General features: G+C 45.7%; 3 protein-coding genes across 6 annotated transcripts in view; 1 reads left to right on the top strand and 2 right to left on the bottom strand.

Moving 5' to 3' along the window:
• LOC309530300 (uncharacterized protein) overlaps window positions 1-22,717 on the top strand; it is a 670,922-nt gene that overhangs the window by 436,904 nt on the left and 211,301 nt on the right. The window lies entirely within an intron of this gene.
• LOC309530369 (uncharacterized protein) overlaps window positions 1-22,717 on the bottom strand; it is a 122,549-nt gene that overhangs the window by 30,455 nt on the left and 69,377 nt on the right. The window lies entirely within an intron of this gene.
• LOC309530474 (uncharacterized protein) lies at window positions 5,481-15,804 on the bottom strand. Its single transcript, XM_082219474.1, has 2 exons — window positions 14,591-15,804; window positions 5,481-5,685 (listed from the first exon to the last, which is right to left on the bottom strand). The coding sequence occupies exon 1, from the start codon at window positions 15,765-15,767 to the stop codon at window positions 14,622-14,624; it is 1,146 nt and encodes a 381-aa protein (XP_082075600.1). The 5' UTR covers window positions 15,768-15,804; the 3' UTR covers window positions 5,481-5,685; window positions 14,591-14,621.

The following is a 22,717-nucleotide window of genomic DNA, read 5'->3' as shown; positions in this document are numbered from 1 at the left end:
TCTGAAGAGAACAGACGTGTTTCTCTGTAATGCTGCAAAGACAGAAATAAAGGCATATAAATACATTTCTGTCTATCTCTTTCCCCTGCCTGGGGGGGGGGGAAGAGTGGTGTGTTCTACTCACGTTTGAGGAGGATCACCAATCGTGACCTAGCCTGGATCCTGCCGGGGAATGCAGACAGGGAGGTCAACCGGGATTCAAGCCGGGTGCCTGGAGAGTGGCCAGTTTCTCCTGATAAGGCTTGATTTCCTAACACAGGCACAAATTAGTGTGTGTGTGTGTGTGTGTGTGTGTGTGTGTGTGTGTGTGCATATTTGCAAACTACCCCCATCTCTGGGCAGTGAGACTCCAGGGGTCCCAGGTCCTTCTTTGGAGATGCTGAGGAGGACACTCAAGTGGCCAGCGAAGGCCCTTGTCTTGCCAAGAAACTTGTCTGTGGGAATCGTGCATCCATAATGCTATGGAAAGGGTGAATGTCTTCTAGAATTCTCTGGTGTCACCAGAAGAGGAAGCCATGCTTTTCAGTCAGGTCTGTTCTCAGCTGCAGAGGATGAGTAGCCTTGGGAGCCTCTTGGGGAGATGGAAGTGATGAAAGGACTGAATCCACGAGGGAGAGCTACTTGCTCTGAGATGGGGGAACCTTCGGGCAAAGGCCAGCAGAGAAGGGATGCTGTTGGCTGCTGGTTTCTGTTCCTCCCCACTTTCCCAAAGGGCGTAACATCGGAGGTCCTGTGGGTGGAAAGAGCATCTCAGAGTCAGGGGCCAGCCTGGGCCAAAGCGACCCTCCACTGCCCCCACCACAGAGTCCCTGGCTCTTGTCTATATTATTGCACTTTATGTGTTGTTTATGTGCAAGATAAACATTTGCTAATGTGATAAGACTATATAGAAGAGTATTGTTTATGTGACTGCACAGCCGGTTACGTCTTGTGTGTTTGTCCATTCCAGGAACAGCATTCCTGACCCAGATTTTCACAAGAAGTCCCTAAGATGATTCCCCTTTCAAACAGGATACGTGAACCTAGGCCGCTAGGGTCCTCCTCTCTGGCAGGCAGACAACCCCTCCCCCAAAGCCCCTCCCTCCCCCACTTCCCCATGGTGTAGCACCCTGCTTGTGGTTAACGCTTAGCTGGAATGAAATATTCAACGCAGCAATAGAGAAATTAAAATAAGGATTTATTTGTCAGACAAATAAATGATAGGCACAGTGGTATATGGTTACCAAAAGCTCTGCCCACTCCAGCCCTGATGCCCAGCACTTATATTTCCTCAGCCCAGCCCCCTTGCTCCTCCTTTGGCTGTCTCTGTCCAATCAGCCTGGTTGAATTTCCTATTGGCTGTTTGCTAGAACCAATCATAAAAGATACACCCACTTCCTATTACCTTTTATGGGAGACAAAGAGCTATATTTCCTTCTATCCATAAATGGCAGACAAGTAGCCATATATCTTACATTTGCCTCGACAAGGCACCTTAATTACCAGATCACCTTTTGCTCTTTTGCCCCTTCACTCCAAAACAAATGGCTAAAACAGATGGCTCATGGTATTAAGTTCTATCTAAACAGAGATCTTGGGTTCACATTCTCACACACCATCAATGAAATAAGAATCTAACATAAGAATCTAACATTTCTTACTTTCTAAATCCTTTGCATAATTACATTAAGCCAATAAATTTCATACATAACATAGATAACTTTTTAGAAGAAAAGGAACTCAGTAAAAACAGTTTCAAAAGCAACCTCTTCAATTTACAACCCCCTTTCAAGCCAGCTGCTTTTCCCATTAGCTCTTGCCCTTTACCCTTAGGAAAAGATGACTCGAGTCTGATGGGAGACACATGGTATTATTTTCTGTTAAACAATAAATCTTACTATTTACCAACTCTTAATTAGTGTTTTTGCAGCTTGATTGTATTCTGTAATATGTATGGTCAGTATGACCTTTGCTCCCAGTCTGTAATTCCCTTTTACAACTTTGAGGTACTGCTATAAATCAGGGGGGCCCTTTTCAGGAGAGCAGGAAGATAAGCAACTGCCAAAGTACTTAGCCAGCTGCTTTATGCCTGGCATGAAACATACAAACATTTGCAAATATATCTTTAAGCTCATTCTAAAATACAGGCCTTGATCAGATGGGGGTCCCCCACACCACCACCCACTCACCAGGATGGCTTTGGCCGCCTCCTGCTTGGAGCAGTTCTGGGTTCAGAGCCCCCTGAGCTGAGCTGCCTGGCAGTTCTGGATCACCTCCGGCAGGTACAGCTGATCTTCCTCCAGCAGCTGAAAGGCAAAAGTCAGGCTGTCAGTTCCTCACGAAGGGAGGGCTTCTCCACCTCCCAGAGTGCAGAGTGGGGGGCAAGGAGGGCAGGTCTGAGTCCCTGCTCTGGTTCTCTCCAATACTCACCTCTGGGAGAGGGATGTGCAACCGACAGCACATCTGCAAAGAGAAGGATGTGGGGACAGGTGAGTCCGTCCCTGAGCACCTGGCAAGGCTATTCCAAGAGTTTTCTCCTGGATTCCAAGTCCTACGGCAGGGAAGGAGGGACATCCCAACCCTTGGGGACCAATCCTGGCCTCCTTCAACCAGAATGTGGCTCCCCAGGCCAGGGATAGGCAACTAAGGGTTGGGGACGGGATGCGGCAGATGATTCAGGAATCAGCGTGTTTTTACATGAGTAAAATGTGTCCTTTTATTTAAAATGCTTCTCTGGGTTATTTGTGGGGTATAGGAATTGGTTCATCCCCCAGACAAAAAAATAGTGTGGCCCCCCACATGGTCTGAGGGATGGTGGACCGCCTCACGGCTGAAAGAGGTTGCTGACCCCTGCCCCAGGCTAACAAGATGGTCAATATCCGGTTCTACTCCACCCTTTTAAAATTTAAATAACAAAATGGATCCCAACTTTCAGAGCATGTAAACCACATGAGTGGAAAGACCGCTGCTCCACTCACAGAAATAGGACTATGCTTCCTTCTCCCACCTTTAAAGTAAACGTCTACGTAACGAAACTGAATTGATCCAAGTCTGCCTTCCTCCACCAACCTCAACTTCGCTCTTCAAGCCAAAAGACAACACTTTCTCGTCCCCGGGCGAAACCCCCTGGCTTGTCATTGGTAGAGCTCCCAGGACGCCAGTGGCGTTTACCTCACGGGGACTGACTGAGCGGGCGGCGAGATACTTTCAGCCTCGGACACTTGGCGGGTTCTGAAATGGCCGTGCAGGCCAGATTCACGACCCTGGCGGGCTGGATTCAGCCCGTGGGACATAGTTTGAGGACCGCTGGCATACACTGACTGGCAGCTCCCCAGAGTTTCAGGCAGGGATTTCTCATTTGGCCCTCCGCCAAATGAGAAATCTCCCTTCTTCAAACAAAGGAGTCCCTGGGACTTTAACTCTGTGTGACGTCGCTCAGCCTCATTGCACAACAGAGGGAACATCTGCAAATGGTTTTCCAAAGCTGGAGGAGGAGGTGGACTAGCCCCCCCAAAAAAGAACAACAGGGAGGGAGGGAGGGAGGGGGGGAGGGAGGGAGGAAGGAAAGAGAGACCAGGAATAAAGAGTGGGATCCCAGGCCATAGTCTGGCTGCTGCATTGCAAACCAGTTTGTGTTAAGCTAGTAGAATAATAATAAATAAAAAAATCAAGGGAGATGTCTTTGGCCCCGCCCACCTGGCCCTCTGTGGGTTGGCCAGATACATTCCTGGCCCTCAGGGCAAAGAAAAAGAGACCCGACCCCAGGAGTCTGTCTGGAGAGCAGCAGAGAGTCCAGAAAAGGAGACAGAAGCAGGGAGTGGAGGTAGTGGGAGTAGGGTGGGGGTGGGGAGCAACTCCTGAGACCCCAGGAACCCCCCCCCCAGTTTGTATAAAGAGTCAGCTCACCCATGTGTTCTCTCCCCCCCCTGACCTGACTCGCAGACTCAGTTTGTGGCCATGGGCGTGTTTGCTAATATGAGTTAAGTTTAGAGTAAAGTTTTCTTTATGACGGAGATAAAAGCATGTGTGCTTTATTGCCAGGGTTTTTCTTTTGTAAATAAAGTTTTTTCTCCTGAGTTCCAAAGTGCTTGCTCCAGGATTCTTCATTGAAAGGTACTGACTCTCCTGCCTTCTTCAACCGCTGCACGAAATTCTCTGCTGAGATAAGATTTATGGTGTTGGAAGCGCACTGAACGTTTACATAACATTAAACTAATTAAAGTTTAATGGACAATTTTATGGTATTACTCCACACAAAAGTGGTGTTATCAGCCACCAAACCTCAGAAATACAGTTTTCATAAAAGGTTTCCACAATTTTGGCCACTAGTATAAGTTGTCCATTTTACAGTTAATGTCCTTTTTATATGGGATCAGATTATTATTATTTGGATCAGATTATTATTATTTATGTTTCATGTTTATATATGTCAGTGTTTCCCAACCTTGGGCCTCCAGCTGTTTTTGAACTACAATTCCCATCATCCCTGACCACTGGTCTTGCTAGCTAGGGATGATGGGAGTTGTAGTCCAAAAACAGCTGGAGGCCCAAGGTTGGGAAACACTGATATATGTGTTGTGCCCAGAGTGGCTGGGGCAACTAAGCCAGATGGGCAGGGTATTAAAAAAAAATATTATTATTACTACAGTGGTACCTCGATTTAAGAACAGTACTGTTCTGGAAAAGATTAAGTTTGTAAACCGAGGTACCATTGTGTCATCATCATCATCATCATCATCACCACTGCTACTACTACCTTAGGTTCCATAAGCCTAGCTCTTCTCTGGGATGGATTTTGTTTGGCCCAGTCATGGCATCCCCTCCATCTCCAATGTCAGTCGTTGTTATGGCTTGGTCTTTCCCACAAACGTGAGACGACTCTGGCTGCTAATTATTTCAGATTTATTGCTAAAACAAGGAACTTGCACAGAGCTCCTCTACTCATCGTCCTCCCCAGAAGATGGCATTGCCCGGACTGAGCTCCTCCCCCTTCCCCACCTTCTCTTCCAGTATCTTTCGCCTGTCTCCGCCACTTTTCAGATCCTACGAGATTTGGCAGAGAATGCTTCCTGCATTCCAACGTCTGACTCACTCCTGTAGCTCTCACAAAGCTGTCTGTCACTCTGTCTCTCTTTTTCTTCTCCCCTTTCTTCAGAGCTCAGATGACAGTTCCTCTCCCCTTCCTCTCTGCCTTCCGCTGCTAACTCTCCTCTCCTTAGGCCTGCTTCTTCTCTGGCTGGCAGCACCTGAGCGTCGCTGCCAGTCCTCTCTTTGGTTAAGCCAAGACTGACAGGAGCAAAAACAGAAAACCTGAAGCTACTTATCTTTCCTAACAATTCTGAATCTGACATTTTAGATGGCCTGGGCAGTTCAGACCAGTCCAATAGTGGTAGAAAAAGGAATAATTTGAGGAAGATTGTTCAAAGAAAAAACTGTAAGTTACAGTTTATTGTGGGGGTGTTAGGTTCCCAGGTGTCATAGGGACCACAGTTGAGCTCTGTGAAAATATATGTGGTTTGTCACATAGAGGTATGTTTTGAATTTCCAGGCAGACAGGACAATCCCACAGGGAGCCTTACCAAGAGAGGCCACGATCCCACGATTCTCCTCCATGAGGTTCTTATGCAGAGCTCTCTGGTCAGGATCCAGCAATGCCCACTCCTCGTCTGTGAAATGAACAGTGACATCTTCAAAGCACACTGGACCCTAAAAGAAAAAGGGAAATGTCCTCCTCTGAGACAGCAGAAATATGATCTGCTACACAATGCTCTGTTGTTTCCTTCCTGTTAATTGTGGTGTTGTTTCAATAGGATTGCTTTGCTGCACATTTTAATTATGGGTGCTTCTTTTATTCTGCATTTTAACTATGGTTGTTCATCTTTGTGTAAATAGGTGGTACTCCACCTTGCATTTTCCAAGTCATTCTGCCCACGCAAGCATTCCAGTTTCCCCGATGGAAGGATCCACTTTCTCCTCTCCTCGTGAGCTGTTCTGGGAAGGTTCCCTCCCAATGCCCTAGAGCCAAATTCAAGGGGTTCATGGGGGCATGGAGAGGGGGAGGGGAGGAATGGGGGGCAGGCTCCATTTTCCAGCGGATGGCGCTGGTTAGGTCACTATTTGTTCTCATTTGTCAACTTCTTAGAAACCAATTTTAGCATTCAGTGATCAATCTAGAAATAAAATACTGTATTTTTCGCTCCATAAGACACACTTTCCCCCCTCTTAAAATGTAAGGGGAAATGTCTGTGTGTCTTATGGAGTGAATGTGTGGTCCCTGGAGCCAAATTGCCGGAGAGCAGCATGCTCCTGAGCTGCTCTTTGGTGCTGGTGGTGGGGGAGCCACGCTGCTCCGCCAACAGCCTCCGCTTCCCCCTGCAAGCCCGGTAAGGTTTGGGAACAGCAGGCAGGCAAAAGAGATTGCACAGCAAGAGGGATTGCTGCTGGCTTCAGGAATAGCTGCGGAAACCTCTTCAGCTTTGCCTTGCTTTCACTGAAGCCAGCACAGCAAGAGGGAGAGCTGTGCAGTGCCTCTTGTTGTGATGCCTTGGCCTGATCCTCTCTCCTCCTCCTTCTTCAACTACATTTGATTCAGAATATTTTTTCCTTGTTTTCCTCCTCTAAAAACTAGGTGGGTCTTATGCTTGGGTGCGTCTTATAGAGCGAAAAATACGGCAAGCCTCTTTTGGATGGTCATCTGTCTTGTATGATCTAGCAGAGATTCCCGCAGTGTGGGGGTCTCCTGGCTCTGAGAGACAAGCAGGGAGGGTGGCTTCTGGCAGAAGGAGAGGGAGCCACCGGTGGCTCCTCCTTCTCCTGACTCAACTCTGTCTCTCGCCCTCCCTCTGCCCACTAACCTCCTTCCTCTTCTTCCTCTGATTCTGGACTGCATTCTGCCACAGAGTCTCCCAGCTCACTAAGCCCTGTTACCCCTTCAGATTCTGACACCTCCTCTTCCCAGGCTTCTCCCTCTGACCGCCCATCCTTCCTCCACTTCCACTCCTTGGGCTCTGAGCCATCTTCCCTCCCTGGTTCCCTGGCTGCTTCCTCCCACCATTCCTCTGTATCCAACCAGTCCATGACATTGCTCCATCCCTCGGCCTCTGTCCCCACAAGGCAGCTTCCCCTGACCTGATCTGGATCCACAGCCGCTGCTTCCCTTCTGCCCCCATGAAAAGGTGGTGTCAGGGAACTGACATCGGAGCGAGATGCGAAGGGGAGGCTCCCAGATGATGCTGGCGAAGGACCCAGCAGCAGGGGGAGAAACAGCTCAGTAGAGGGGGAAGCCAATCAGCGCAACACCAGGGATAAAGGGGGGCAGACGGGGGAATTGGAGAGAGGGCTCCAGGACTCTTCACTGGACATCAGTGAGGAGAGCCCAGGTCCTCCGCTACCCACGCCTTCCCTGCACAGAAGACTCCCGCGCAGTGAGAGGAGGAGGAGACTGGGTGTCAAACAACTTTTATGCTGGAAGAGGTTCAAGAAACGCCGACGGACGGATTCTGCCAGTGACTGAGGCAGCCACGATGAGAAGGGGCTGTGCAGTCAGAAAGGTTTAACAAGGCAAATTAACCGAGAAAGGCACCAGTTTACGCACGATTAACTCATACCTATTACACTTGTGGAAAATGGATTCCTGGCTCTAGTGGGGGTCCTCACCCGGGGGTCCTCAGGAGGTGCTCCCCCCCACACCCACTCCCCTGCTTCCATCTCCTTTTCTTGCACTTGGAGTCTCTGCCGCTCTTCAGGCAGACTCCTGGGGTGGGATCCCTTTTTCTTTGCTCTGAGGGCCAGGTACGTATCTCACCAACCCCCTGAAGGCCAAGTGGATGAGGCCAAAGACAGCTCACTTGAAATTTAGGAGGGTAATTTAGTATTAGTATTCTGTTAGATAGCTTAACACAGAGAGACATTGATGCCAAGGTCCCTGGAGGCTCAGTGAGTAGCAGCGCCCATTTCCGGCTGCTTTTCCAGCAACAATCCCTTTGGGAGAGAGAGGATGTGGTCCTGGGATGCCCTGCTCTGGGTGCGAGGGGATTGCTGCAGTGGCCTCCGTGGGGAGCTGCCCTGGGAGACACTGGGAAACTGGTCCCCAATGCAGCAGCCAGACTCTGGGAAACTGGGATCCCTCTCTTTATTCCTGGCCTTTCTCTCCCACCCTTTTTTTTGGGGGGTGTGTGTTAGTGTCCACCTCCTCGTCCAGCTTTGGAAAACCATTTGCACATTTGTTTCCTCTGTTGTGCAATGAGGCTGAGCGACGTCACACAGAGTTAAAGTCCCAGGGACTCCTTTGTTTGAAGAAGGGAGATTTTTTCAGAAAGGGGGGGGGAGCGGAGGGTCAAATGAGTTTAGGATCCTCTGATCTCCAGGAAGGAGAGCGTGGCAGACCTGCCCCCCCAGGCATCCTCCCCTGATGCAGCCCTGGTACCCCCCCCCGTCTCCCCACTGCACCTTCTGGGGGGAGAGAGAGGAGACTCACCACATCCCAGGAAGGGACAGCGAGGCAGCCCTTGCAGGAGAAACACCAAAGCAGGAAAGGACTGGGGAGGGAGAAGGGCTTTTCTCCCCACCGCAAGCCTTCAGGACAGGTACGGGAACAGAGGGGAAGGGGCACAGCGCTTCTCCTCTGTTCCCGGGGCTTGCGGTGGGAGGAGGGTTTTTCCTCCCCACCGCCAACATTCAGAACAGCATTCTGAATGTTGGCGGTGGGAAGGAAAACCCTCCTCCCACCAGAAGTCTTCAGGACAGCCATCCGAAGGCTGGCAGCGGGAGGAGGTCTTTCCGCCCCACCGCCAGCCTTCGGAGCAGCCTTCCAAAGGCTGGCGGCGGGAGCAGGTCTTTCCGCCCCACCGCCAGCCTTCGGAGCAGCCTTCCAAAGGCTGGCGGTGGGGCGGAAAGACCTCCTCCCGCCGCCAGCCTTCAGAAGGATGCTCCGAAGGCTGGCGGCGGCGGGAGGTCTTTCCGCCCCACCGCCAGCCTTTGGAAGCCTGCTCCAAAGCCTGGCGGTGGGGCGGAAAGACCTCCTCCCGCCGCCAGCCTTCGGAAGGATGCTCCGAACGCTGGCGGCGAGGTCTTTCCGCCCCACTGCCAGGCTTTGGAGCAGGCTTCCGAAGGCTGGCGGCGGGAGGAATTCTCTCCGCCCCACCGCCAGCCTTCGGAGGAGGTCCGAGGACAGTGGGGAAGACGCGCTGCGCCTCCCCGCTGTCCCGGAGATTTCCCTATGGGCTTTCGTCTTGCGAAGCAAGCCCATAGGGAAATTCGTTTTGCGAAGCGCCTCCAAAACGGAAAACCCTTTCGTCTAGCGGGTTTTCCGTCTTGCGAGGCGTTCGTCTTGCGGGGTACCACTGTACAGTGGTACCTCGGGTTACAGACGCTTCAGGTTACAGACTCCACTAAACTAGAAATAGTACCTTGGGTTAAGAATTCCATCCAAAAAATGGGGAGGAGAGATTTCTTTAGCTTTACTTGTTTTTGAGAAAGCTTTTAACCCAGGGGTTGGCAACCTGCCCACGGGGGTAGTTTAAATCACCCACGAGCCGCCCCCCCCCAATCGAGCTGCCCACGAAGCAAGTCCCCGTGCACTGTGCTAAACCCACACAGCGTGGAGTGGGGACTCACTTCCGCGGCACCAGAAATCGTCTGTGCAGATGCTATCTGGCCCACGGAGCAATCTCCAAGGGAGTGAACCGGCCCAGGTGAGGTAAAACTTGCTGACGTGTTTTAACCTGTATGTTAAATTTATGAGGGTAATTTAGTATGATTATTCTGTTAGATAGCTTAACACACACACAGCCCTTGATGCCAAGGTCCCTGGAGGCTCAGGGAGTAGCAGCGTCCATTTCCGGCTGCTTTGCCAGCAACAATCCCTTTGGGAGAGAGAGGATGTGGTCCTGGGATGCCCTGCTCTGGGTGCGAGGGGATTGCTGCAGTGGCCTCTGTGGGGAGCTGCCCTGGGAGACACTGGGAATCTGGTCCCCAATGCAGCAGCCAGACTCTGGGCTGGGATCCCTCTCTTTATCCCTTCCCTTTCTCTCCCACCTTTTTTTTTGGGGGGGGGCTAGTCCACCTCCTCATCCAGCTTTGGAAAACCATTTGCACGTTTCCTCTGTTGCTTTGGAAAACCATTTGCACTGTTCCTCCTTTGTTTAAAGAAATGAGATTTCATGGGAGAGCCATTGTTTTTTCTGAAGGAGGGGCGGATGGCCAAATGAGTTTGGGATCCTCTGATCTCCAGGAAGTAGAGCGTTGCAGACCTAGCCCCTCCCTGGCAGGACTCTCTCCTCCCTGCCTTGGGGACCCCCCTGCAGGAGCAGATCAGCCCCCCCCGGCCTCCTCCCCTGCTGCAGCCCTGGGACCCCCACCAGATCCCAGGAGGACTTTGCAGGAGGCAAGGAAGCTCCTCCTAGAATTCAGGAGTGGAGAGATAGGAGGGGACCCCTGGGTCATCTAGTCCAACCCCCAGCAATGCAAGAATCTCAGCTAAAGCATCCATGGCAGATGGCCGTCCGATCTCTGCTTAGAAACCTCCAAAGAAGGAGAGTCCACCACCTCCCAAGGGAGACCTTTCCCTGCCCAACTGCTCTTAGATGTCCCTCAAGGCAGCGGGTCCTGAGTTCTAGCCCTGCTGAAACCATTGCACTGGCTACCAAGGAGGAACCAAGCAAAGTTCAAAATAAATAAATCCTATTCTCGTCATAAATTAGTAATACTTTCCTATGCATGCTTTTTATACTAATATACAAAAGTATGCCATTCCCTTTTCCAGAAATGCTTAATTGCTAATTCAATGGACTGAAAATGGATGGTTATTGTTATTATTATATTTAGGGAAGCTTTTAATGTCTGATGGACTATTGTATTTTAATATTTTGTTGGAAGCCGCCAAGAGTGGCTGGGGAAACCCATCCAGATTGGCAGGTTATAAATAAACATCTTTTGGACCTTAGGTCTAACTACGGAGATTTGGTGGCCCTGCTGAAAGGTAATAGAACCATCTTTAGGTGGGAATTTCCCCAAGGCCTATCTTTTACCTTTAAAGGTAAAAAGTTTAAAATAAGATCAGTGGAGGATAAAGAAAAATTTCTGAGAGATCACGGAGAAGACCTGCAAAAAGGAGTGGAAGAAGAGCCAAGAGCCCTAAGACCAGGAATATTAGACAAAGTATCACTACCTTCGGGATTGGGCAAGTTAGAGAAAGTGATACCACCGTCAGAACAAGAGGATTTATTGGGAGCAGCTGGAGGAAAAACAAATTAAATACATCATGTCTCTGCAACTATTAAGCTGGAACATTCATGGACTCAATTCCCTGGAGAAAAGGAAGAAAGTCTTTTATTTATTGAAAAAGGAACAATTGGACTTGATTTGCTTACAGGAAACACATGTGATAAGGCTACACAGGAAAGTATTGATTAATAAGAGACTGGGCCAAGAATTTATTTCATCGGACAAGGTTAAAAAGCGAGTAGCTATTTATGCAAAAGAGAGCCTGTCACCGAAATTTGTTTTTAAAGATGATCAAGGAAGATTTGTAGCAATTGAAATTCAAACACAAGGAGAAAAAATTTTGATAGTAGGAGTATATGCACCAAATGAGGGGAAATCTGAATTTTATAAGAAGTTGCATGAGACTTTGCTGGACTATATGGACTACAACATTATTTTGATGGGAGATATGAATGGAGTGGTATCCACAAACATGGATAAGTCACAGAGACAGGTAGTTACCAAAGATGGTAGACTACCAAAAACTTTTTTTGAATTGACTGACAATATGGATTTGATTGACATTTGGAGAACCAGGAATCCCTTGGGTAGAGAGGGAACCTTCTTTTCTGAAGCCAAAATGACGTGGACAAGAATTGACCAAATCTGGATAACTAGAGGACTGGCACCTAAGACTCGAAAAGTAGAAATCTGCCCTAAAACGTGCTCCGACCATAATGCCGTGAAAATGGAGATGAAATTAACACCAACCGGTTCCTTCAGATGGAGGATGAATGACACCTTGTTTAGAGATCAAGAGGTTACTAAGAAGGCCCAAAAAACCCTGAGAGACTATTTTGAGATAAATTTGAATTCTACCGTGGAAAAAAGAGTAATCTGGGATGCAAGTAAAGCAGTTATGAGGGGGTTTCTGATCCAACAGAATTTATTAAAGAAGAGAGCTCAAAATGAGAAAAAAGATTTTTTTTGGAAAAAATAAAAGAGGGCGAGAAGAAACTGAGAGTGAAACCAAATTCACAAGAGATTCTGAGAGAAATAAAGCTACATCAAGTGCAATATATGAAGATGATGAATCAGGAAACTGAATGGAAAATTAAACAAATGAGACAAAGGACTTTTGAATCGGCTAATAAATGTGGGAAACTGTTAGCTTGGCAGATGAAAAAAAGACAAAAGCTTAACACCATTGCTAATTTGGAAGTGGATGGAAAGAACATCCAGAATCCAGTGGAAATTAGAAAATGTTTCCAGACGTATTTTAAACAGTTATATACACAAGGGCCTCAGAAAGAGTTTGATATAGACCAATTTCTGAAAACAAATGGATTACAAAAAATCTCTCAAGAAAATAAGATAATGCTGAATTACAAAATTATGGAACAGGAGGTAGAAGGTGCCATTCAGAACATGCAGTTGGGAAAATCTCCAGGGCCGGATGGTTTAACCTCAAAATACTATAGAACTTTGAAGGACTGGATAATTCAACTATTAAAGGAGGTTTGCAATGAAATTTTGGAAGGGAAAAAAGCGCCAGAGTCGTGGAAAGAAGCATATATTACACTTATACCGAAAACTGAGTCTGAAAAGACACAACTTAAGAACTACCGACCCATATCCCTGTTAAATGTGGATTACAAAATATTTGCTGACATTTTGGCCAAAAGACTAAAAAAAGTATTAGTGTGGGAGATACACAAGGACCAAGCTGGCTTTCTCCCAGGCAGACACTTGTCTGACAACACGAGGAAGATAATCAACATTTTGGAGACGTTGCAAGTGGACATCAATACCAAAGCAGTTTTAATTTTTGTGGATGCCAAGAAAGCTTTTGATAATATTTCTTGGAGCTTTATGAAGAAAAATCTTCAGGGGATGGGGGTCGGTCAAGGGTTTGAAAATGGTATAAGTGCAATTTATTCAGAACAAAAGGCTAAACTAATAGTTAATAATGTGGTGATAGAGGAATTCAAGATAGAGAAAGGGACACGACAAGGCTGCCCAATTTCCCCATTGCTTTTTATTTCGGTCCTGGAGGTTTTGTTAAATATGATTAGAAGGGACCATCTGATCAAGGGTATAAAGGTCGGAGCTAAACAATACAAATTGAAAGCTTTTGCAGATCACTTGGTATTGACGTTACAGGAGCCAGAATCTAGTACTAAAAGAGTATTAGAACTGATCCAAGAATTTGGTCATGTGGCAGGATTTAAGTTGAACAAGTTAAAAACTAAAGTTCTTGAGAAAAACTTAACACCGAATGAGAAAGAGAGGTTTCAGAATGAGACAGGCTTAACAGCTTTCCTTGTTGGGTCGAATTGCTGCTATAAAGATGAATGTATTGCCAAGAATCACTACAAATTCTTTTTTTTTTTCCTAGGATTTTTTTGTTGTAATTTTTTGTATTTTTCTTATCTTTTTTCTTTTTCTCTCTACGTTTTCTTTTTAGTTTGTTAAACCTATGTTTATTGTAAAATCGTAATAAACATTTTTTAAATAAATAAATAAATTATTAATTAATTAATTAATTAATTAAATTGATCAGGTGAGTGTTCTCCTTTCGAAAGAGGCAGGTGGAATCTCCACGGTTGCTAATAGCATAACGTCGAAAGTCAAGTGAAATATGGGGAACCAAGAGCATCTGCTTGGCATGCAGAATATCCCAGGGTCAACTCGACAGGGCTGGACGAAATCCCTGCCTGAAACTCTGGGAAGCTGCCAGTCAGTGAAGACCAGGGGTCCTCATACTATGTCCCGTGGGCTGAATCCAGCCCTCCAGGGTCATGAATCTGGCCTGCACGGTCATTTCAGAACCCGCCAAGTGTCCGAGGCTGAAAGCATCTCGCCGCCCGCTCAGTCAGTCCCTGATACTGGCGTGGTGGCAGCTCTACCAATGAAAGGCCAGGGGTTTCGCCCGGGGATGGGGAAGTGAGGCGTTCCCAAAGTGAAGGAAAGATTGAACTCTGATTAATAAGAATACACACAGAGGCTTGAACCAGCAAGACTTTGGGAAGGGTGCGTATAATAATCTCTGTCTGTGTCTCTCTCTGTCTACCCCTCGGCCCAGGTCATTTTATTCACAAAAGAACTTTTACAGAGTGTTCATAAGAACCAATCAGATTTCTTCTGAGCATTTCAACAGACCCCACGTGGGGAAAAGTTAAACTACAAACACTAGATAAGCATGCATATTTTTGGGGAAAATGAATGAAAACTTAAAAGGAGTGCATTATGCAACCCTGGAGGTCATAAACAATCTATACATATGATAAGAAGGGTGGCCAGGAGGACAAAAAAGTCCCTAAATGTGGGGAATTGGACTAGAAGCACCTTGTGGTCCCTTCCAACTTGTCCATTCTATGATTCTATTACTCCCCTCCTTTCCACTCACCTTGAGAGGAACTTTTGTTCTGCCAGCTCACCTACAGATTAACACAGCAAGGTGTGCTCTGCTGAGCCAGTGTCAAAGGTCTACTGGCAGCTGAATCGTGGATAGAGGAGCATCCCTCAGGTCTGACTCCTGTATGAATTCTCTGATGGGAAGTGAGACTGGATCTCTTACTGAAGCTCTTTCCACATTCCACGCACTGATAGGGTTTCTCCCCTGTATGAATTCTTTGATGGGAAGTGAGATTGGATCTCTTACTGAAGCTCTTTCCACATTCCACGCACTGATAGGATTTCTCCCCTGTATGAATTCTTTGATGGGAAGTGAAAGAGGAGCCATACGTGAAGCTCTTTCCACATTCCACACACTGATAGGGTTTCTCCCCTGTATGAATTCTCTGATGGGAAGTGAGTTCAGTGCTCCTACTGAAGCTCTTTCCACATTTCATGCACTGATAGGGTTTCTCCCCTGTATGAATTCTTTGATGGGAAGTGAGAGAGGAGCTATGAGTGAAGCTCTTTCCACATTCCACACACTGATAGGGTTTCTCCCCTGTATGAATTCGTTGATGGGAAGTGAGAGAGGAGCTATGAGTGAAGCTCTTTCCACAGTTCACACACGGATAGGGCTTCTCCCCTGTATGAATTCTCTGATGTGAAATGAGATCGGTGCTCCTACTGAAGCTCTTTCCACATTCCACACACTGATAGGGTTTCTGCCCTGTATGAATTCTTTGATGGGAAGTGAGAGAGAAGCTGTTACTGAAGCTCTTTCCACATTCCACACACTGATAGGGTTTCTGCCCTGTATGAATTCTTCTATGGGAAGTGAGATTGTGGCTGTTCCTGAAGCTCTTTCCACATTCCACACACTGATAGTGTTTCTCCCCAGTATGAATTTTTTGATGGGAAGTGAGAGAGGAGCTATGATTAAAGCTCTTTCCACATTCCACACACTGATAGGGTTTCTCCCTTGTATGAATTCTCTGATGGGAAATGAGAGAGGAGCTCCTACTGAAGCTCTTTCCACATTCCACGCACTGATAGGGTTTCTCCCCTGTATGAATTATTTGATGGGAAGTGAGATCGGAGCTCTGACTGAAGCTCTTTCCACATTCCACACACTGATAAGGTTTCTCCCCTGTATGAATTCTCTGATGCCTAGTGAGAGAGGAGCTCATGCTGAAACTCTTTCCTCATTCCACACACTGATAGGGTTTCTCCCCTGTATGAATTCTCTGATGGGAAATGAGAGAGGAGCCATACGTGAAGCTCTTTCCACATTCCACACACTGATAGGGTTTCTCCCCTGTATGAATTCTCTGATGGGAAGTGAGTTCAGTGCTCCTACTGAAGCTCTTTCCACATTCCACACACTGATAGGGTTTCTCCCCTGTATGAATTCTCTGATGCCTAGTGAGAGAGGAGCTCATACTGAAGCTCTTTCCACATTCCACACACTGATAGAGTTTCTTTCCAAGGATATTTTGTTGATGGGAAGTGGAATGGGAGCGCTGACTGCAGCTTTCTCCCAACTCCAAATTTTTACGTGGCTCCTCCTCTCTGGGGATTTTATCGTGATCACCTTCATTCTCGATTTCTGATTCATCACAATCTGCAATGGAGACAAAAAGGGATTAGAGCCTCAGGAACAAGTGGAGAAGAACTTAACGGAGTTCAGTGTGTTTCTTACCTTTGTTGTTTGTCATTAACCAACATATTTATTATGAGATTCTGTTGAGGTGCTGAATGTTGCTTTGTTTGATATAGAGTAGTGGCCAAAATTGTGGAAGACTTTTGGAGAAAAGTGTATTTCAGTGGTTTGATGGCTCATAACACTGCTTCTTTTGGAGTAATATCATAAAATTATGTTTCAATGGAAATTGTTCAATTACCCGTATTCTATCTAATGCTATAGCCAAATAACCAGAAAAAAGGACAAATTGCTTAGGTTGACTTTTGTCAGTGTCTTTTGTGATTGCTTTCAAGTTGGTTTTTTTTTTGTGTGTTCTTGTAAAACATAATAAAATTATAGAAATGGCACAAAGAGTTGAGGAGGCTTCTGGCGATCGCGGGAGTGAAAGCTGTTGCCACCAAGAGGGCCATATGGAGTCCTGCAGGCTTCCGTTGTGCACCCCTGCTCCCTCCGGACACGGAAACGTCCTCTCTGCCCTCCTTGGCTGGCTTAGCAGAGTAATCGCAGCAGCGAGAAGCGAATGCAGTGTGTGGGTAATAAATGTCAGACTTGACGCAGCTTGTCTTGCTTATCTCCAAGACTTTATTCGTGCAGTAAAACAGCTCATAAATCTCCTGGTGAGAGAGCGCACATTTTCTCTCGCCTTCCGTCCGAGCAAACACAGACTAAAACACTCAGAGTAAAAACACTCCCCGAATGTGTCTGTAACCATGCCTCAAGAATGTGAGACGTCATTCAGAACGTCACTCAGAACTCTTTAACCCTGTAAATTCTGAATCCCTTAACAAAAGCAAGTGGGATTCCTCAGTGCTGAGAGAATCCAGCTTTTGAGGGGAAAAGGGAGTGCTGCAAAAGCGCCGCAGCCCCCCAAACACCCTTGAAAGGATATTCAAGGGGCAGGGTCCCGGCACAGTCCAAGAGCTTATCCTCCGGCTGCCAAGTAACCTCTTTTTTGGAGGCGACGAGAGCTGCAGGGTAGAGAAGCGGACAGCAGGAGGCCATTTCTATCCCTCAAGAGCGAAGCTCTGAGCTTGCACACAGAAGCGATCAGCTCTCGAACATTAAGAAATCAAATTTGGACTTTTTAAAATACAAATCCATGGATTAGAGCCAATTTGAAGTGGGTAAGGTGGAAAAAAGGAGGTCAGCCTTGCCTGGAATTTAAACTACACACAAGAACAATCTTCAGAGCAGGACAAAAACGTAAGTCAATGCAAACGGATTAAACTGATAATTTATTTGACTGCCTTTTAAAGGACTATAAGGAGTATAAGGATTATAAAGATAGAGAAAAGGGGGAGAGTCGTTTGGAAGGCAATTAATAGTCTTATCAGTGAGTCGGTGGGAAATGTTGGGGGAGAAGACTCTGAGAGCTTTCTACTTTTGTTTTTTAAAAAGATCTGCCCAATTGGCAGCGACGGACTGATTTATTAATTCTAGCCTGTGAAGAGAGACAGAAGATACTAAGAGGGAAAATACTGTTTCTTTACCTTAATTTGGTGGAAGTTTAAAAGAAGTTTGAGAGGAATTAGGAGTGTTTTTGCCCTCTGAAGTTCATACCCCCCTCCCTCCTTCTCTGTGGAGTATTTGAATGGGATACAAAGAAGCGAACTGTGCCATTTTTGTATCTTTGATGGGGGAGGCTTTTGCCATTCTCCTTCTCTTCCCCTCTCTTTGAGATTTAACACAGACTTTTATTCATTTGGTGGCATCTTATGGATTTTGATTTCAAGATATATCTGGCAGGGCAAAAAGCGGAGAATAAAATTTAAGTTGTTAACAGATTTAAAAGAGAGGGGAGGCTTGGCCCTGCCAGATATGAGATTATATTATGAAGCAACGTGCATATGTTGGTTGAAAGAATGGATGAAATTAGAAAATACAGATTTGTTAGATTTGGAAGGATATGACAATAGATTTGGTTGGCACGCATATTTATGGTATGAAAAAAAAGAGTGCATAAAGGTTTCAAAAATCATATTATTAGAGGATCTCTGATTGAGGTATGGGGTAGGTACAAAAACCTACTTGAACCAAAAATACCACACTGGTTATCACCATTAGAGGCGATGAGTGTTAAAAAGATCAATATGACTGGGAGGTGGATAACATATGGAAGTTTAATTGAGAGGGAGGGAAGTAAATGGAAAATGAAACCATATGAAGAAGTGAAAGAATATGTAAACGATTGGCTGCATTATTTTCAGATTAATGAAATGTTTAGAAAAGAGGTTGCAGAAAGAGGCTATCCTGAAAAAGAAGTATTGAATAACGAAGTTAAAAATTTATCTATGATGTATAAATTATTATTAGAATAGCATTTGAAGGATGAAGAGGTTAAATCAGTTATGATTCAATGGGCCAAAGACTTTGGATATAACATTCAATTTGGAAAGAAGGGATGAGATTTACGGCATGTACCACAATTAAAGAAAATGTTATGAAAATGATATATTGATGGTATATAACACCAGTTAAATTAAGTAAGATGTATAAAGTGAGTAATAAATGTTGGAAATGTAAAGAGAAAGAAGGGACATTTTATCATATGTGGTGGGAATGTGAAAAAATGAAGTGCTTCTGGGAAATGATATATAATGAGATAAAGAAAATACTGAAATATACATTTGTTAAAAAACCAGAAGCATTTCTATTAGGAATATTAGGTGGTGAAATAAAAAGGAATGATCAGAAAGTATTTCTGTATGCAGTAACAGCAGCCAGAACTCTTTTGGCCCAGAAATGAAAACAAGAAGAAATGCCTACGATTGAAGAATGGAGATCAAAATTAATGGATTACGCGGAACAGGGAGGAGTCGCAACCGACGAGACCAAAGATTCACTGAGGACTGGAGTAAATTTACAGAATATATTAAAAATATTTGTGATAACGATATAACATTTGTAAGTTTTCAAAAAGCTCTGTAAGAAGATTTGGTAGAAATATTGTTTAAACAACATGGTAAGAAAAGTTATATATAATGCAATATAAATTAAGATCTGTGATAATTACGGAAAATTATCAGACATGTTGATGGAAGTCTAAAAGAAAAAAAGATATGTGATGAGTTTTTGATGTTTAATGATGTTATAAATTTGTTTTTATTGGAAAATTAATAAAAATCATATTTAAAAAAATCAGAAAGCGATGTAAAATTGTACTGTTAAGTGAACAAGGCTACAGTTTTGAAGAAATTGATGAAAGATTAGGAAAAACTTAACCAAAGCAGGCATTTCTATATTTTTGAAGAGGTATAAGGAGACTCAGTCACTACAAAATCAGACCGGTAAAGGCAGGGAAAGGTGCACAAAGGCAAGTGACGATGGATGAGTGGAGAGACTGTCCCTACATGACAGAAGAAAATCATCTGGGTGTATACAAGATAACATGGCACAATGTAATGTGAAGTTGAGTGCAAGGACTGGTCAAAATGTTAGAATTCTAAAGAAGAAGCCATTGTCATCTCTCAAGCAAAGGTTGAAAACATTAAACCCATGTTAACAGGACAGCGGAACAATGGGACAATGTTATTTGGTGTGATGAGACCCAAATCTCCTTGCTTGGTAGTGATGGCGTGACATATGTGAGGAGAAGAATCAGAGAAGATTTACATTCACTTGCATTACACCGACCGTGAAACACCCAGATAGTGTGATGATCTGGGGTTGTATGGCAGCAAAAGGTGTGGGCAAAATTTACGTCATTAATGGGAATGTAAATGCCCTAAAATGCATAAATGAAAGACTTGCTCCCAAACTGAAGCATTCCTCAGGTGATCTTTTCCCAGATGCTGAAGCACATTGTCAGGGAACTGCCCTCGGTTCAGGAGGGAGAGAGGAAAAGCCGAATGGATTACAGAGAGCCTCCAGAGATCGTGGGAAGCAGCTCCTCTTCAACGGAGGAGAATAAAGACGCCTCCAGTGGAGCGGCGCTGCAGGAGTCGGAAGAGGCAAGGCGGTGCCAGGACAACTTGCCTGGGCAAAGCGGGGAGGAGAGGGGTCCTCTGTTACCCACACCCTCCTTGCGCAGAAAGCATCCGCGCAGAGAGGGGAGGCGCAGACTGGGCGTCAAGAAGCTGCTTTGCTGGGGAAAGTTTAGGAACCTCCCACTCACGGATTCTGCCAACGACTGAGTCAGCCAAGGGAGAGAGGCGCTCCGGACGGATAAGGTTTATTTTGGCAGCAAAAGCAAGGCTTCACAGCCAAGCAGGGAGATATTTGCCTGCTTGCTCTCGAGCAATCCCTTGGAAACATTACACACACAAACATATATATATTCTATTTTATACTTCAACAGGATTCCGCTCCATGTCATGTTGCTGCTGTGTGCAAAAGGTGCTTTCAAGATAAAGATATTATACTGCTGGAATGGCCTGGGAATAGCCCAAACTTTAACCCAATCAGAAATCTATGGAGCCGACTAAAGAAACTTGTTAGTCAGAAGCAACCCAGCAATAAAGTCCAATTAACAGAGGCAATAATTTAATCTTGGTTTCACTTTATTACAGCTGCAGAACTAAAAACTTGGTTCATATCATGGGAAGGCATTGTAAGGCCTTAATTAAAGCTAAAGGTTGCCAATGGTTAGGACTCCTGTTCTAATAAATACTCCTTCATAAAAGTTCTTTCATTACATTCTTCATTAGATTATCCTTCCATTGATATATAATTTTATGGTATTACTCCACACCACACGGGTGGCGCTGTGGGTAAGAAGAAGAAGAAGAAGAGTTTGGATTTGAAATCCCGCCTTTCACTCCCCTTCAGGAGTCTCAAAGCGGCTCACATTCTCCTTTCCCTTCCTCCCCCACAACAAACACTCTGTGAGGTGAGTGGCGCTGAGAGGCTTCAAAGAAGTGTGACTGGCCCAAGGTCACCCAGCAGCTGCATGTGGAGGAGCGGAGACGCGAACCCGGTTCCCGAGATTACAAGGCTACCGCTCTTAACCACTACACCACACTGGCTCTCAGCGCCTAGGACTTGCCGATCGCATGGTTGGCGGTTCGAATCCCCGAGGCGGGGTGAGCTCCCGTCGTTCGGTCCCAGCTCCTGCCCACCTAGCAGTTTGAAAGCACCCTTAAGTGCAAGTAGATAAATAGGTACCGCTTTATAGCAGGAAGATAAACGGCGTTTCTGTGTGCTGCGCTGGTGCCGGCTCGTCAGAGCAGCTTCGTCACGCTGGCCACGTGACCCGGAAGTGTCTTCGGACAGCGCTGGCCCCCGGCCTCTTAAGTGCCATGGGCGCACAACCCTAGAGTCGGACACGACTGGCCCATACGGGCAGCGGTACCTTTACCTTTACTTACTCCACAAAAAAGTGGTGTTATGAGCCATCAAATCTCAGAAATACACTTTTCACAAAAGGTTTCCACAATTTTGGCCACTAGGAGAAGTTGTTCACTTTAAAGTTAATGTTCTTTTTATATGGGATCAGATTATTATTATTTATGCTTCATGTTTATAAATGTGTTGGAAGCCATGTTTATATATGTGTTGGAAGCCGTCCAGAGTGGCTGGGGCAACCCAGCCAAATGGGCAGGGTATGAATAAAAAATGTTATTATTACTACAGTGGTACATCGATTTAAGAGCAGCCCTGTTCCGGAAAAGATTAAGTTTGTAAACCATCTTCATCATCATCATCATCATCATCATCACTGCTACTACTACCTGAGATTCAATAAGTCTAGCTCTTCTCTGGGATGAATTTTGTTTGGCCCAGCCATGGCATCCCCTGTTGGGATACTGCCAGGGAGATAAAGTCCATCATGGCCCCCAAGCTGGCTGCCGGACATTCATCGATCTCCCGTAGACACGCAGTATGAGCGATTAGTAGCGACATGAGTTGTTTCTAGAAATATCTTGTCACATTCCAGAGCTCATGCACACCTTTTATCAGCAGATAATGCACAGCCAGAAGTCGCACCCAGGAGAGCATAATTTACAATCTTTATTCAGCGTTGATCAGAACAAAGGAAGACATGACTGTTCTGCGTCAGTGTCTTCGACCGAGAGAGAAATCGAAAGCAACAGCAAAACATAAACATCCTGTGAACAGGAAATACGCAGGCTGTGACACAAACATCCTGCTCCCTTTTAAGGTGGAACGGAAATATCCCAACATCCTCCCCCTTTCCGTGTAACCTGTAGTACCTGTGGTTCAACCCAATTGCAACCTTTGTACGTAAACCTTAAGTTGTTCTCTGTTAACAACCTTAGACAACAGATCAGCAGGAATTTCATTTCCTGGCATGTAGGACACCTGAATGAGTCCTTTCTGAATACACTCTCTGGCACGATGTAGCTTAATCTGCAAGTACTTGGTCCTTTGCTTGCAACTCTCTGAGTTCAGCAAAGCCAAACACGATCTATTGTCTTGATACACTTGTACAGGACATTTCACAGACACTTTGATGTCCTTAAACAGTTGCAGCAA

This window comes from Podarcis vaucheri (assembly GCF_965113315.1).
Source record: "Podarcis vaucheri genome assembly, chromosome: 4".
In the NCBI taxonomy this organism is placed as follows: Eukaryota; Metazoa; Chordata; class Lepidosauria; order Squamata; family Lacertidae; genus Podarcis; species Podarcis vaucheri.
This window is presented reverse-complemented; position numbering and strand designations above follow the sequence as displayed.